The 13,390-nt window shown below is 41.4% G+C and overlaps 1 protein-coding gene across 3 annotated transcripts in view; it reads left to right on the forward strand.

Annotated features, from left to right (window-relative positions):
- Window positions 1–13,390, forward strand: part of PTPRQ (protein tyrosine phosphatase receptor type Q) — a 105,329-nt gene that overhangs the window by 70,786 nt on the left and 21,153 nt on the right. For 2 of the 3 annotated variants that reach the window (XM_082240929.1, XM_082240930.1), the window contains exons 49-53: window positions 763–918; window positions 2,593–2,815; window positions 4,099–4,172; window positions 5,587–5,686; window positions 6,631–6,759. In XM_082240929.1, coding sequence (XP_082097055.1) covers window positions 763–918; window positions 2,593–2,815; window positions 4,099–4,172; window positions 5,587–5,686; window positions 6,631–6,759 — 682 coding nt within the window. Of the gene's footprint in view, window positions 1–762; window positions 919–2,592; window positions 2,816–4,098; window positions 4,173–5,586; window positions 5,687–6,630; window positions 6,760–9,260; window positions 9,306–13,390 lie in introns of all 3 variants that reach the window. The other variant, XM_082240928.1, reaches the window with a different exon arrangement.

Genomic DNA, 13,390 nt, shown 5'->3' on the forward strand with positions numbered 1-13,390 from the left:
TGATTCGCAGCTTGGAAGTTTAGACAGCCAATCATGTTGGGAGTGGGAGTGGCCCAGGCCTTCAGAAATGTATATAAGACACACCAATTTTTTTATCTCTTGAGATTCTATAGAGTGTGGGATATCTCTGGCCATGCTTAATACCACCTCCCCAGCCTACACCAAGCTGTCCTGTGGCCCCCAAGAGATCGTCTTCAACTGATGGGGGGGGGGGAGAGGAATTGTCCACCTCTGATTTTATCGCATAATCATCCTATAGCTCCAACCGCTTTTTGAATCCTGCAAGGGGCAATTGCCCTTACCTTGCCATCCTAAAAAAATGGATGGAAGGAGGAACCATTTGAATAGCAATTCTGGTGGCTGCTGTGGTGAAGTGCTAAATGGTCTGCTGCCTTGGTTCATGGGTTTGTATAACTGCACTATTCAAACAATATTGGATGTTTGTAATGGGATCAGTGCTCCTCATGCATGTGAGTTTTTGCATGGTTCACACAATGTTATTAGTATTAAAATGCCAGCATGTGTCATCGTCCCCCATTTAATCCAGATTTACCCATTCTGGAGGAAACCCAGTAAGTTAAAAATAAATGTTGCTAACAACCTGTTCGCAATATCTTAATGACTTCTTTGCAATATTCAGCTCCCATCTGGAAGCCCTCATCAAGGGGATTTTAATTAAGTAGAAAACTACTTGACTCAGTAGTAGATATAAAAAGACTGTTGAACAGAACAGTATCACAACATATATTTGTCTCAAAACAGAACCACCAAGGCCTAGTAAGAAGCCAGTGCCTGTTTATGATACCAGTGGAATGCTTGTCACTGCTACAACAATTACTATTCGTATGCCGGTTTGCTATTATAATGATGACCATGGGCCCATCAAGAAAATACAAATTCTTGTTGCAGAAGCTGGAGGTATAGAAATATTTTCCCCTTATATGTAAAGATAGGGATGTTCATTTTTTTCTACTTGGTTCTGTCCTTTTGCTTTATTTGAATGTGCAGGCTTAGGGCTCATCCAGATTTGCATTTACCCCACCTCTGTCTCCCAGTGAAACCTGATCTTTACTGCTTAATCAGAGCAATCATCAATTGGTTTTTCTCCAAATTAACATTTGCTCCAATTTAGTGCATTCTGGGGGAAAGCAGCGGGACAAGGAAAGAAAAACCACTCCGACCTGTGCTTTCTGGGCACAGGACAAATGTTAATCTATGTTAATCTATGTTTTATGGACTTTTCATGTGCCAAAATCTGGTAAGTGTGTGTGTGTACACACACACACACACACACACACACACACACACAAAATTACAAGATTTCTAGCCCACTATATAGAACTGAGGGCCACATTTGCCTCTGGGCAGTCAACCAGAAGCTACATGCCTGGGAGCAGGATAGAAGTCAGCAAAGCAGTGAATGTTAACTTTGTGCCTCTCTCTCTATCCTCCATCCAGGCAAGCAAGAGGCAATATCACAGTTCAAGGACACATGCCAGCCAGGCAAAAGCACTCAAGCTGTTAATGATACACAACCAGAGAAGGGTGCAGCTGGGTCTGGGGAGAGTCCCAAGGGGCCCAGAGATAGGCCTGGGGGGTGCATTTGGCCCCTGGGGCTGAGTTTGCACATCCCTGCTATTGGGCAAGGTCCTTTCTAGGCAGCTTGCTAAATAAAACAAAACAGAAACACAGGTTTCACAAACAAGGAACAATAACAACAAATTAAAACAGTTTACAGCCCAGCATAAAACAGTCAAACAATTTTAAACTAATTGACTGAAACCCTATTCTAAAACAGCAGGCACCTTAAAATCATCCTAACTAAAAGCCAACTGGGAAAAATTGGCCGCCTGGGGCTTTTTTTGAAGGCTGGTGCTTATGAGGCCAATTATGCATCCCTAGAGAGGGAGCTTCGTAGGCTGGAGGACACTGCTGAGGCCCTTTCAATGTAAAGGAAAGAAAGATGCCTCAGGTCAGCAGATCATGGTGCCATCTGATTTCCTATGTGATTACTTGCTCCTTATATCTCCCCTTCCTATTCTTGAAGCAGGAGCTCTGAATACAGGAATGGGAGGAGGGAGCCAGGGCCCAGGGACAGGGGGTGCCAGGGGAAAGAGCAGTCTTCCTAGTCTTCATGGGTTCTGGGCCTCTCCATTGCTGCCCAGGATAGAACTTGATAGAATTCTGTCAGTTTCTTTACATTGTTGAAGCCATGTTTCAACATTACTTTGTACTTTACATTTTAAAATGAATTGTATTCATTCACCCTATCCTACAGATTTTATAGACAGAAGTTGTACTTTCTACCATAGGAAGATAAGTGCCGTTACACAGTTCTGTATCTTTTTCTATTCCATAGAATACGTTCACAGAATTATTTGACTATCTAATTTTATTATAGTTACAGGTAGGTAGCCGTGTTGGTCTTCTGTAGTCAAAACAAAATTTAAAAAATCCTTCCAGTAGCACCTTAGAGACCAACTAAGTTTGTTATTGGTATGAGCTTTTGTGTGCATGCACACTTCTTCAGATACCAATTTTATTTTGTGATGTATTCAGAATATAAAATATCATTATTTTTTCTGACTTTAGCTCAGCATGATGGCAATGTAACCAAGTGGTATGATGCCTACTTCAGAAAACCAAGACCGTATTTTGTAAATGAGGGCTTTCCAAACCCACCATGTACAGAAGGAAATGAAGGGCTGAGCAGCAAAGATGATGTATATGTAATTGGGGCTGATAGTACATGTATGATACCAGGCAGTGAAGAAAAAATCTGTAATGGCCCACTGAAGCCCAGGAGACAGTACTTGTAAGTATATTACTCAATTTTTCTATCTGCATAATGGATAATAAGCAAATAGCAGAATATTAGGACAAAGACATGGGGCACTCTTTTAAGGCCCATTTAAAAAGTGGCAATATTAGCTGCAACAAAATTAGCTGCAACAAATATTAGCTGCAACAAAATTAGAAAGTTATCTGTTTTTGAAACCTGCCATCCCTTTTCTGTGAACTATGAAAATGTCTAGAGCATGGGGGCCTTGCAGTGCTTTTTATTTGTTTACTAGTACATGGGATGGGCTGTGGGACGCGGGTGGCGCTGTGGGCTAAAGCCTCAACGCCTAGGGCTTGCCGATCGAAAGGTCGGCGGTTCGAATCCCCGCGGCAGGGTGCGCTCCCGCTGCTCGGTCCCAGCGCCTGCCCACCTAGCAGTTCGAAAGCACCCCCGGGGGCAAGTAGATAAATAGGTACCGCTTACCAGCGGGAAGGTAAACGGCGTTCCGTGTGTAGCTCTGGCTCGCCAGAGCAGCGATGTCACGCTGGCCACGTGACCCGGAAGTGTCCCCGGACAGCGCTGGCCCCCGGCCAATAGATGTGAGATGGGCGCACAAACCCCACAGTCTGTCAAGACTGGCCCGTTCGGGCAGGGGTACCTTTACCTTTACATGGGATGGGCAGGTAGCAAGCTAGTAGGTTTGCCTAGGTTCGGATGAAATTCTAAGCAAAACAAACTCTTGGTTAACTATCATTTGACTTAGCGTTATGTGTAAAATGTACCTCAAGCATCCAGACATGGAACACTTTCTGTAAGTTATTGGAGACATTTTTGTGCTGAAACAGAGACAGGCAGACAACAGAGATCTTATCTCAGAGCAAAATTTCTCCTAATCCAAGTATTAACTGACCTCCTCCTTTAAGAAGATAACACAAATGGATCTTAGACCCCTCTTGCAAGTATGTGTGACCTGCATTCCATATCTTTTTAGACTGGTATGATTGAGACCTACATAACAAATCAGCTATTATGGGGAATGGGAGCCCTATGTATGCCCCTCTGCTGGCTTCCTCCATTCATTCAAGGAACACATAATATTAAGGATATTAATTGCAGACCAGTTTGGGAAAAGCAGCATACACCTATAAATAAATATCCCCAAACTTGCAACTTGTAAGTCATAAATGACTTTAATTCATTTTGCCTTGGAATTTGTTCTGGGTGCTTCTAGATACAGTATAAATTTTGTGTGAGATGAATCACTGGTTTGGCCATGGTAGTTCCTGTTCTCTAACTTATTTATATTTCTCTTGCAGATTTAAGTTCAGAGCTACAAATATAAAAGGACAATTTACAGATTCAGACTACTCTGATCCCATCAAAACTTTAGGTAAAGGGAAGTCACTATACTTTCTTACTGTAGCATCACCAAGTTTTCTGTACGACTTGTGCAAAAACAACAGCCATGCTAAACCTGTGGCCATGTCCCAGTTGCTATGGGAATGTCATTTGCATGCACACTACACAAAAATCAAGGTGCAGGATTGTATTGATTTTCACAGCTTCTTCAGATGTTGCAAGGGGTGCTTGACAGCTGAACATGCAAGGTCCCACCCAGGGTCACTTGCAGGTAATGCCGCCGTTTTGTTATGTTCAGAACTGCGCAAACAGCCCCTAGGGTGTCTCAGAATGGTCTTTGCCCATCTGTCTGCCACCAGAGCTGTAGAAACCTTTTCTAGGATGAAACTATGGCTCATAACAGCAAAGGCAAAAAGTCCTTGTGCATCTGCGGCAGCACCACTAACTGCTGTCTTGCTTAGATAGATAGATAGATAGATAGATTCTTTATTGTCATTACACAAGTGCAACATTGCACAAAGTGCAACGAAATTGGATGCCATCCCTTAAAACAACAAAAGCAAGACAACAACAACAACCAAACAAACCACATTCCAGCCACACCCACACCACACCCATCAAACTCCCAGGTCATACTAACGAGTTACAGCATTCAAAAGGGCCACAGCTCTTGGATAGAAACTGTTTTTTAGTCTATTTGTCTTTGACTTGATGTTTCTATATCTTCTGCCAGAAGGCAGTAGTGCAAACAGACAGTGTCCCGGGTGAGATGAATCCTGCAGGATGTTATTTGCTTTCCTAAGACAACGGGAACCGTACAGTTCTTCCAAAGATGGGAGAGGATGACCAATAATCTTTTGGGCTGTGGTTATGACCTTCTGGAGCCCCTTCCTCTCCCTAGCTGTACAACTGGAGAACCAAGCACAAATACAGTATGTAAGAATGCTCTCTATGGAGCCTCGGTAGAAGGACACCAGCAGTCTCTCACTCAGATTGTTCTTCTTTAAAAGTCTGAGGAAATAAATTCTCTGCTGGGACTATGCAACCTCCCCAGTTATATGGTCATACTAGTGTCCTGTCTCAGCTTCCTATGAGGAGCTACGAGCATGCAGCAACTCATGATATTAATTTGAAAGGTATGAATACATGGGCATTTGGGCGTTTCCATTTTTTGTTTGTCCATAAGCTACCCTGAGACTTCTGCACAGCACAAGCCTACTGAGATCATTATAACTGCATTAGGAAAACTGTGGTGATCACATTGACAGTAGACCATCCTTAAAATAAAAACATTTTGGACTCTGCTAAAATCTGTGATGGTGTGCGCTTAGGCAAATTTAGCAGAAGCACTTTGCATAAAACATCTTTACAAAACTAAACCATGTATTGTCATCATAGTCTGTCTTTAATGTTTCAATTCCCACTGGGCTTCCTTTATGTTACAGGTGATGGGCTTTCCGAAAGAGCTGTAGAAATAATACTTGCAGTTACATTGTGCATACTATCCGTAATTCTCCTTGTGGGTGCAATTTATGCTTTTGCAAGGTATGTGCATCTTCATTTGCTTCTACTGAATTATCCTTGAATTTAAATTGCTCATTCATTGAAATTAATTAATTCCGCCCCCCACTGGGTCCCATGTTGGAAAGCAGGCGTAAGACACATCAGAGAACTATAGCAATGTATTGCTGTGTCTTTGGAGATGGATTTACTCAAGTCTTATTCTTTTCGTTTGTTTGTTTATAAACAAACAGGTTTGATCCCCATATGGATCAGTTGCATATTCCTCCATTGCAGGAAATCGGACCAGATGATCCTCAGGGTCCCTTCTAACACTACAGTTCTATGATTCTATGAAGTGTAGAAATTGTGTTAGGAACTGGAAAAATAAAGGGTCCTTCCTCATTATTTACTGAATTCAATCTGTACAAATCAGCTTGAACAGAATTGTGGTCACTACTGTTGACCTCTACTCAATTCTGGTCTGTGACACAGGAGAGTCAATATTAGAAGAAATCAATAGAACTGTTACAAGCAAGGAAGCTGATTGTGTAGCAGCAGCAACCAAGAATTGTAAGATGGGTGTTTTTTTATAATTATATAATATCTTATATAAGATATGTGTTTTTAATTTTTGTAAAGTAATATTTTGGGGTGTGTGGGTAATATATTTAATTTGTCATCATGCTGCTAAATTTGATTAAAAGTCCAATTTCCTGTGTTACACAGAAAAATAGAAATCTCAGTTTTTCTATTTTAATTTGATATGCAAAAATGCTAGGAAATATGCTGTAATAAATCACAACAGCAATGCTAAGAAATAGATAACAATTACTGGCATTTGCAGATTGTGACTTTTTAACTTTCTTCTCGTCTTCATACTACTAGCACTTTGAAAGCACTGAATACATACTTTAGTAAAGGTCTAGTGAATTGGGAATAATACTGAATGTTCTTTCTCATTCATTTTCCTATGGTTTTTGTCTTAGAATTCGACAAAAGCAAAAAGAAGGAGGCACATACTCTCCACGGGATGCAGAAATTATTGACACCAAATTCAAACTAGATCAGTTTATCACAGTGGCAGACCTGGAAATGAAGGATGAGAGATTAACACGGTAGGTGTACTCCGTAGGCAAAACAGTAGTTCTGGGGGTCTGCAGTCATGACCCCATTGTGACCTTTTACTTGTTTGGAAGTGTTTTGTGGTGTTCTTATTTACACAGGTCACAAAGATCCATTTTCAAAGGGTGACCTCCAGACACTTCTCTCAGGAATTCAGAAAATCACTTTTTCTTCCCCACTTTGGAACAAGACCAAAATGCAAACCGTTATATAATTCTGCCAAGAACATTTGCTCCTTGTTTGTTTATTTTTATCATTACAAATGTAATCTCTCTGAGTAGTTTTGACATTAAGTGTTTTATTGAAGACTTAATATTCAGTCACTCTTAATACGGTGGGAGCATATTGCTGATTGTTCACTTTGACTCAGAGTCATTTGATAACATGTCACCCTACGCTACGTGACCAGCTTTCAAAAATCTGTCAGCACTAAAGCCAGTTTGTTGTGCTGGACTGATCATTCAATCCTGGGTTAAAATCCCTGCTCAGCTACAAAGTTCACTGAATGACTTTGGGCCAGTCTACTATACCTCACAGGATTGTTTTAGAATAAAATAGGGAAGGTGAAAATGTATAGCCCTCTGAGCTCCCTGGAAGAAGAGCAGACTGCAGTTCAAAGATACAACACACAACATAAACATTGTTCATATTAAGGTATTACATCCCAGTCTACAGCTCACGGCCATTATAGATGCCATATCCAAAAGGCTTCTTCTTTTTTCTTTTTACATTTGCTTGTGCATGGTCCTTGATACAATGCAAGGAAATGTGTATTGGAAAACACGAGTGTGGGTTCTTAAGGTAACACATCGAAATGTGCCACCTAAAGAGGAATCTTTGCCTGAGAATCTGAATGTATGCTGAATTAGTTCCACTGGGTTTAGTGACACTAAACAAGTTAAATAGAAATGCTTCAGCATGAATTGGTTTTGGATCAAATTGCAAAATAATTTTGGGCCAAATTACACGTGATCGTATGTGGGTACTTTTGCATTTCTTTGCAGGGATTTCCCCCAACAAATTGCCAGCGTTGGATTTCTAATCTGCACTGGAATCGTAGCATGAGAGGTGCAGTGGAGGGGGTGTTTTAACGATTTGCCCACTCTCGATTTGGATCTGAGGGCTCATTCCAACAATCTGCATTGCAAAAAAAAGTCCCTCTGATTTCAGTCAGATGTTTTTTCAATGCAAATTGCAGGAGAGAAAGGGGACTATCCAGGTTGGACCTCAGCCGGGATGGCAAGTAAAGCTCCTCTACCCCCATTCTAAGGTCCCAGTTCTCGTCTCTCACACACTGGCAGTTTTTGAGTGTGGAGGTGGAGGGTGACCTGCACTCAAGGCCAGAACTGCACAGTTAAAGTCCCATATAGTTCAGCCCTTATTATCCTGTCTTCAGGAGAGACTAGTCCAGAGTCTTTGTGAGCCAAACTCGCATGAAAGGTAGCACAGTGTACTTCCACCTATTTTGACTTGTGCAAGTTTACGGATAGAACAGTGAATGAAATGTACTTCAACTCACACTTGTAAAAAGTCCCTAGTGTCCCAAGTTCTGGAGCTCACCTAACTTGGCAAAGTATTTGCTCACGTTGGTGGCAGCAATCATGTCTACAGGATACAAGGAAGTCTACCCCGTCCTCAACTCTTGTGCATTCACAGTTCACCTGAACACCTTATGATGTGAACTAGTCTTCTGTGTGATTATTGCACATAAATTGGCTGATTTTTACAGCTGGTACTAGTGGTGTGCAATACTTCCTCTTTGTTGCCTCAAACCATATTTGTGCTTTCTGAGTATCCACTTTCAATGCCCCACCCCCAAACCTGAAGTGGTTTTCCAAGTTTTTTTTTTAAAAAACCCAACAACTCAAAAACCACAAATACCGGTATTGTTTGCCATCAAAACCCCTGTATTTTAATTTGTGTACAGAGCCTAGTTATTTTAGGTTTTGAAAAAATGTAAATATATTGTAGGAAATGAGTTTTAATTTAATGACTGATGAATTCTGTCAAGAATTACTATGTCCGATTAAAGTCACAGAAGATTAAATGAAAGATGTCAGTTTGAAAACTTGTAGCCTCCCAAATGGTGGTCCATAGAAAGGCTGGAATTACATATTATGAAGACAAGTTGTACATTCATCTGTATTTCTCATGCAAATTCAACTCTCTGGGTTAGCAGACACCTAATATAACATATAATGTAGCCTGAAGATGGGTGGCTTGCATTACTTTGCTCAAAAATTTCACTGCTGCAAACTGAAGGTGGCTGGCAGAGTTACAGCTGTTGACTTATACTGTCTGCTTCTGGGCATTTATTTTTTCTGTGTTTAGTAGTTTACTTCAGGAGAAAAGCATGAAAGTTTCATAGGTTTTGTATTTAAAGCTTTGCACTTTGCTCAAAGTCTCCACATCAATTAATATATGCAACCTTTTACCTGAATAAGAACTCTTGTCCCTGTTTGAAAACTTAATTCTGAATGGGTTTTGCTTCCAGATATTCCTCCTTTTTCTTTAGACGCAAGGAGATATTTGTCATCCAGTAAGTTACTGCATGGCTGAAGAACCCCTGTGTGGTTTCTAGTGTGCTGTGCTCATTTGTGTGTTACTATGCTTTATTGGCTTTCATCTGATAAAACTGCTCGCTCTCTCAGTGCCTTAGGCACATTTTGAAACTTCTAGTACTGTAAAATGATCCTCAATAGGCAATACAGGGTCTTCCCAGATGGCTAAAAAATTGAGATGTTCTCAGTAGTGCTATATACTAGTACTGCTCCATATCAATGTAATATTCTATTCCCTTACAGGGATGAGCAAGAGATAGCCTTGCTGTGGTTAGAAACCTATTTGCTGCTTTAAAACACAAATCAAAGAAGTAAAGTGGTGTACACAGGACTCAAAAAGATAATTTTTTGAAAGACGAAGGTTTGCACAATTGTGGGACATTGATGGGAGAAAAGGAAGTATTGTTGGCATTGCAACTTCTCTATTTTAAATGGCTGCAATAAAAAGCATTCCTTGTACAGATGTGTAGATCCCAAGTAAAAATAATACATGTTTACAGTGTAAAAAGGTCACCTGCATAACCCCTCAGAGTGGATCCAAACTGAAATTACAGAAGTTCATTTTGAAAACATCCATTTAAAGCTGGGCATACTTTATTTTTGAGGTTTGCCAAACCTGTGCTGATCTGCATTATCAAACAATATGTAATCTTCCAATAACTCATTTCATGTGAGGCAGCTGCAGAAAGCCACCTTCAGGTAGATAAAACGAGAATGATTATTGCTGGTACTAATGAAAAAAAAAGTACTCCCCCCCCCCGATGAAATTAGACATTCTGACTTTTGTATATCAAGAATAGTATTTGTTTGGATAGTCAGAGCTTCAAACTGAAGTTCTCTTGGACAACAATTGGTGATTGACTATTATCAGTTTGTTTATTTCCCCCCACTCATAACCCACCTTTTGCTCCAAGGAATTCAAGGTGCTGTAGATGGTCCTTCCCTCATTTAATCTCCACAACAACCCTGTGAGGTCGTGACTGGTCTAAGGTCACCAGTGGAGATACTAACCCCAGTTTCCAGGTGCTAGTCCAACATGCTGAGCACTACAACACAACTGACTTTCCTATAAAGCATCCAGTTAATTTAGAATAAATTCATAAAAATTAGAGAACTACGCGATATGATAAAACAAGGCTGCCACTCACAATGACAGCTCTATTCCTAGCTTCCCTCCTCCATAACATGTGGCAAAACTTACTCATGGCATGACAGCATCGTGCTGCTTCCCTATCTGGTCCACATCATTGGCTGCTGGTGATGAGGTGTTGTTTTTTTGACCAGAGTTGTCTAGACTGGATCAGTACCAGTAGCCAAGATAGCAACTGCATATTTAATGCATGAAAAACATTTTCTACGAATTCCCGATAGCAGTGCCTTCTCTCATCAGCACTGAAGACTAAAAGTCATATGCCCTGGATCACGTCAAAATCTCAGTGCTGTCTTAATAACAGCATTTGACATTATTGCCAGTTGCTGCTGTGTCCCCCCCTTTTTAAACCACTCCTCTGAATGTGGGAAAGATGAAGCTCAGAAATTGCCAAGAGGGCTGCCAGCTCAAAATGTGCTAACTGTCTTTGTGTATGAATGTCTTAGACTGTTATGAAGGTAGTCTTAGGCCCTGATATTGAGCTCCACTACATTGGTTGCTTGGGGGACTATTTTAAGGGCCTCTCATAAGGAATTATTGATCTGTACTGTCCCTGAAGGGTTAGACCTATGAAAATCTCATTTAACTCATTGAAAATTACTTCCTTGGTTATTCCTAGCAAGTGCTTGTGGTGCTTATGAGTTAAGCCTTTAGTCTGCTCATTCATTTCTGTGGTTTTCTATTGAACAAGCTGTAATTCCCCATAGATTTTCAACAGATTGACCCAGAGAGTAAGCTGATGCTGTATGACAACATGAACTCCAGTCACCATTGCCAACATAAATAAATGGCTTCTTATAAAATTTAGACCAAAAAAAAGCTTGAGTGAGGGGAAAGGGGAGAATGTCATGCTGGAATGGAACTTCAGCTAGGCTCAAATACGTCTCACAAAGCGGTAGCCAATTAGCTATGTTATTCTGCTGCACCAAATACAACATATTCTTGTGGCATCTTAAAGACCAACACAATTATTTTGCCATTTATCTATTTTGAATTGCTGCATAATAAAGTACTGAGGCATGGATCTCTTGCATAGGTTTCTTGTACATAGGTATATTGCATTATTAGTGGTCTGTAACTTGAAGAAAACTTACGCAATGGCATAATAACCTTCCTGTCTCTTGAAAGGTCCCTATTCCTGTGTATTTGACAAGTTTACATTCCTTGTGCAGAGTATGCTTGGATTTTTCTTTTGTATTAGGAATTATATAATGCACTTAACTCTTGGCCCTAATTCACCTGCATATATCCTATGGTGCTATGTGCAATAAGCTTCCCATCCCAGAGGAGGCCAGTGCTGAGAGCAGAAGGAAGAGCCTAGGATCAGACAGGGCAGACAGGCTCCTAGTCAGAGTGGAGAGGTTAGATTTCTCTACAATCAACCTGGGCCTGGGCCCAGGGGTGGAGGAAGGGAGGTGCGGTGGGTGTGGTCCACCCCGGGTGTCACCACAGAGGGGGGTGACAAAATGCCAGGCAGCACTCACCACAGGGCCTGCAGTGTGCCCAAGCCATGAGTCTGTCCTGGAAGAGACGCAGTGGCTTGGGCGCGCGCAAGCTCCGTGCTGCCCAAATGGTCCACCCACTGCCTCCCCCCAGCCGTAGGGTGGTTGTGTGGGAGGAGGCAGGCAGACCCCAGTGGCCCCGCAGTGTGCCCGCCCCATGGGTGGCTCGCCCCGCCCTTGCCCCTCCCCTGGGCGTGCCACCCCAGGTGCCCGAGCGGCTTCCTCTGGCGCTGCCTGGGCCCTTGGCAGGGACCAACCTAGCCAATCACTAGGTATACCACTGCTACCGATTCAGCAAAGGATTCTCCACATGTAGCCTCTCGAACTATGGTGCATTGATATTACCCACATGCGATCTGATCCAGATGTATGAAGAATCCCATTCCCACATGCAGTGTCAGTGGCAGACATATAATGTGGTCTTCTGGTGGGCATATGGTCAGCCACTGTGAGAACAGGATGCTGGACTGGATGCAACAATGGCCTGATCCAGCAAGTTCATATTATGTTCTTATGCATATTATGCAGGGTATGTAGAACACAAAAGCCCAAAGCTTCCAGGGGCCCACCAAATGCATAGATATGTTTAAATTATCATAAATTATAATTTAGTCATATGCTGTGTTTATACAATAATTTGGGTTTGTTTTCATTTCTCTCTCTAATAATAACTTTGCCATGTTGATTACTATTAGGCATAAAATGCATCTATTCTTCCTATAGATTCTGAAGATGTGTTCTTCATATTTAATTACATTTCTTCCTCTATTATGTTTTATCTCCAACCAGAAGGTATGTAATTAGACACTGGTGTATAGCCCCCTAAAATTGAGAGGGGGCTCCAAAATATATTTCACACAAGGTCCAACAGCAAGTATGGCAACCCCCGCAAACTGTCCTTGGCAGAGGAGGCTGCCTTAACACAGATTTTATTATTTGATATTTAATTATGGCATTGTAGGCTGCAATCCTACACTACCTTTCATGGGATTAAACCCTACTTAACCCAGCGGCATGTATTTCCAAACATCCACAGGATCAGACTGTCAAGTAAAGCTGGGTGTTATATGAATAAAGCCAAACTGCTAACAGAGCAATGTCTGATTTATTTAAAAAAGCTTATTCTAAGAACCTTAAAGCAATTCAGACTGAAATCCTGTGCACACCTATCTGGGAATATGCCTATGCAGTGGAACTTAGACCCAAGTAAACATTCATAGGCAAGTCTCATTGCAATATTGAATTTTCCAGTGGGAAATAAAATGGTGTCCTTGATTTCCTACAAAACTGCAAAGATAGTTGCCTGAATAGAGAACTAACAGCACAAGCCTGTACATGTCAACTGAGAAGGAAGCCCCATTGAGTTCAAAGTGACTAAATGAGCAGAAAGGGCATTTTGGTGTCCACTCTT

The sequence above is a fragment of the Podarcis vaucheri genome (assembly GCF_965113315.1).
Source record: "Podarcis vaucheri genome assembly, chromosome: 10".
In the NCBI taxonomy this organism is placed as follows: domain Eukaryota; kingdom Metazoa; phylum Chordata; class Lepidosauria; order Squamata; family Lacertidae; genus Podarcis; species Podarcis vaucheri.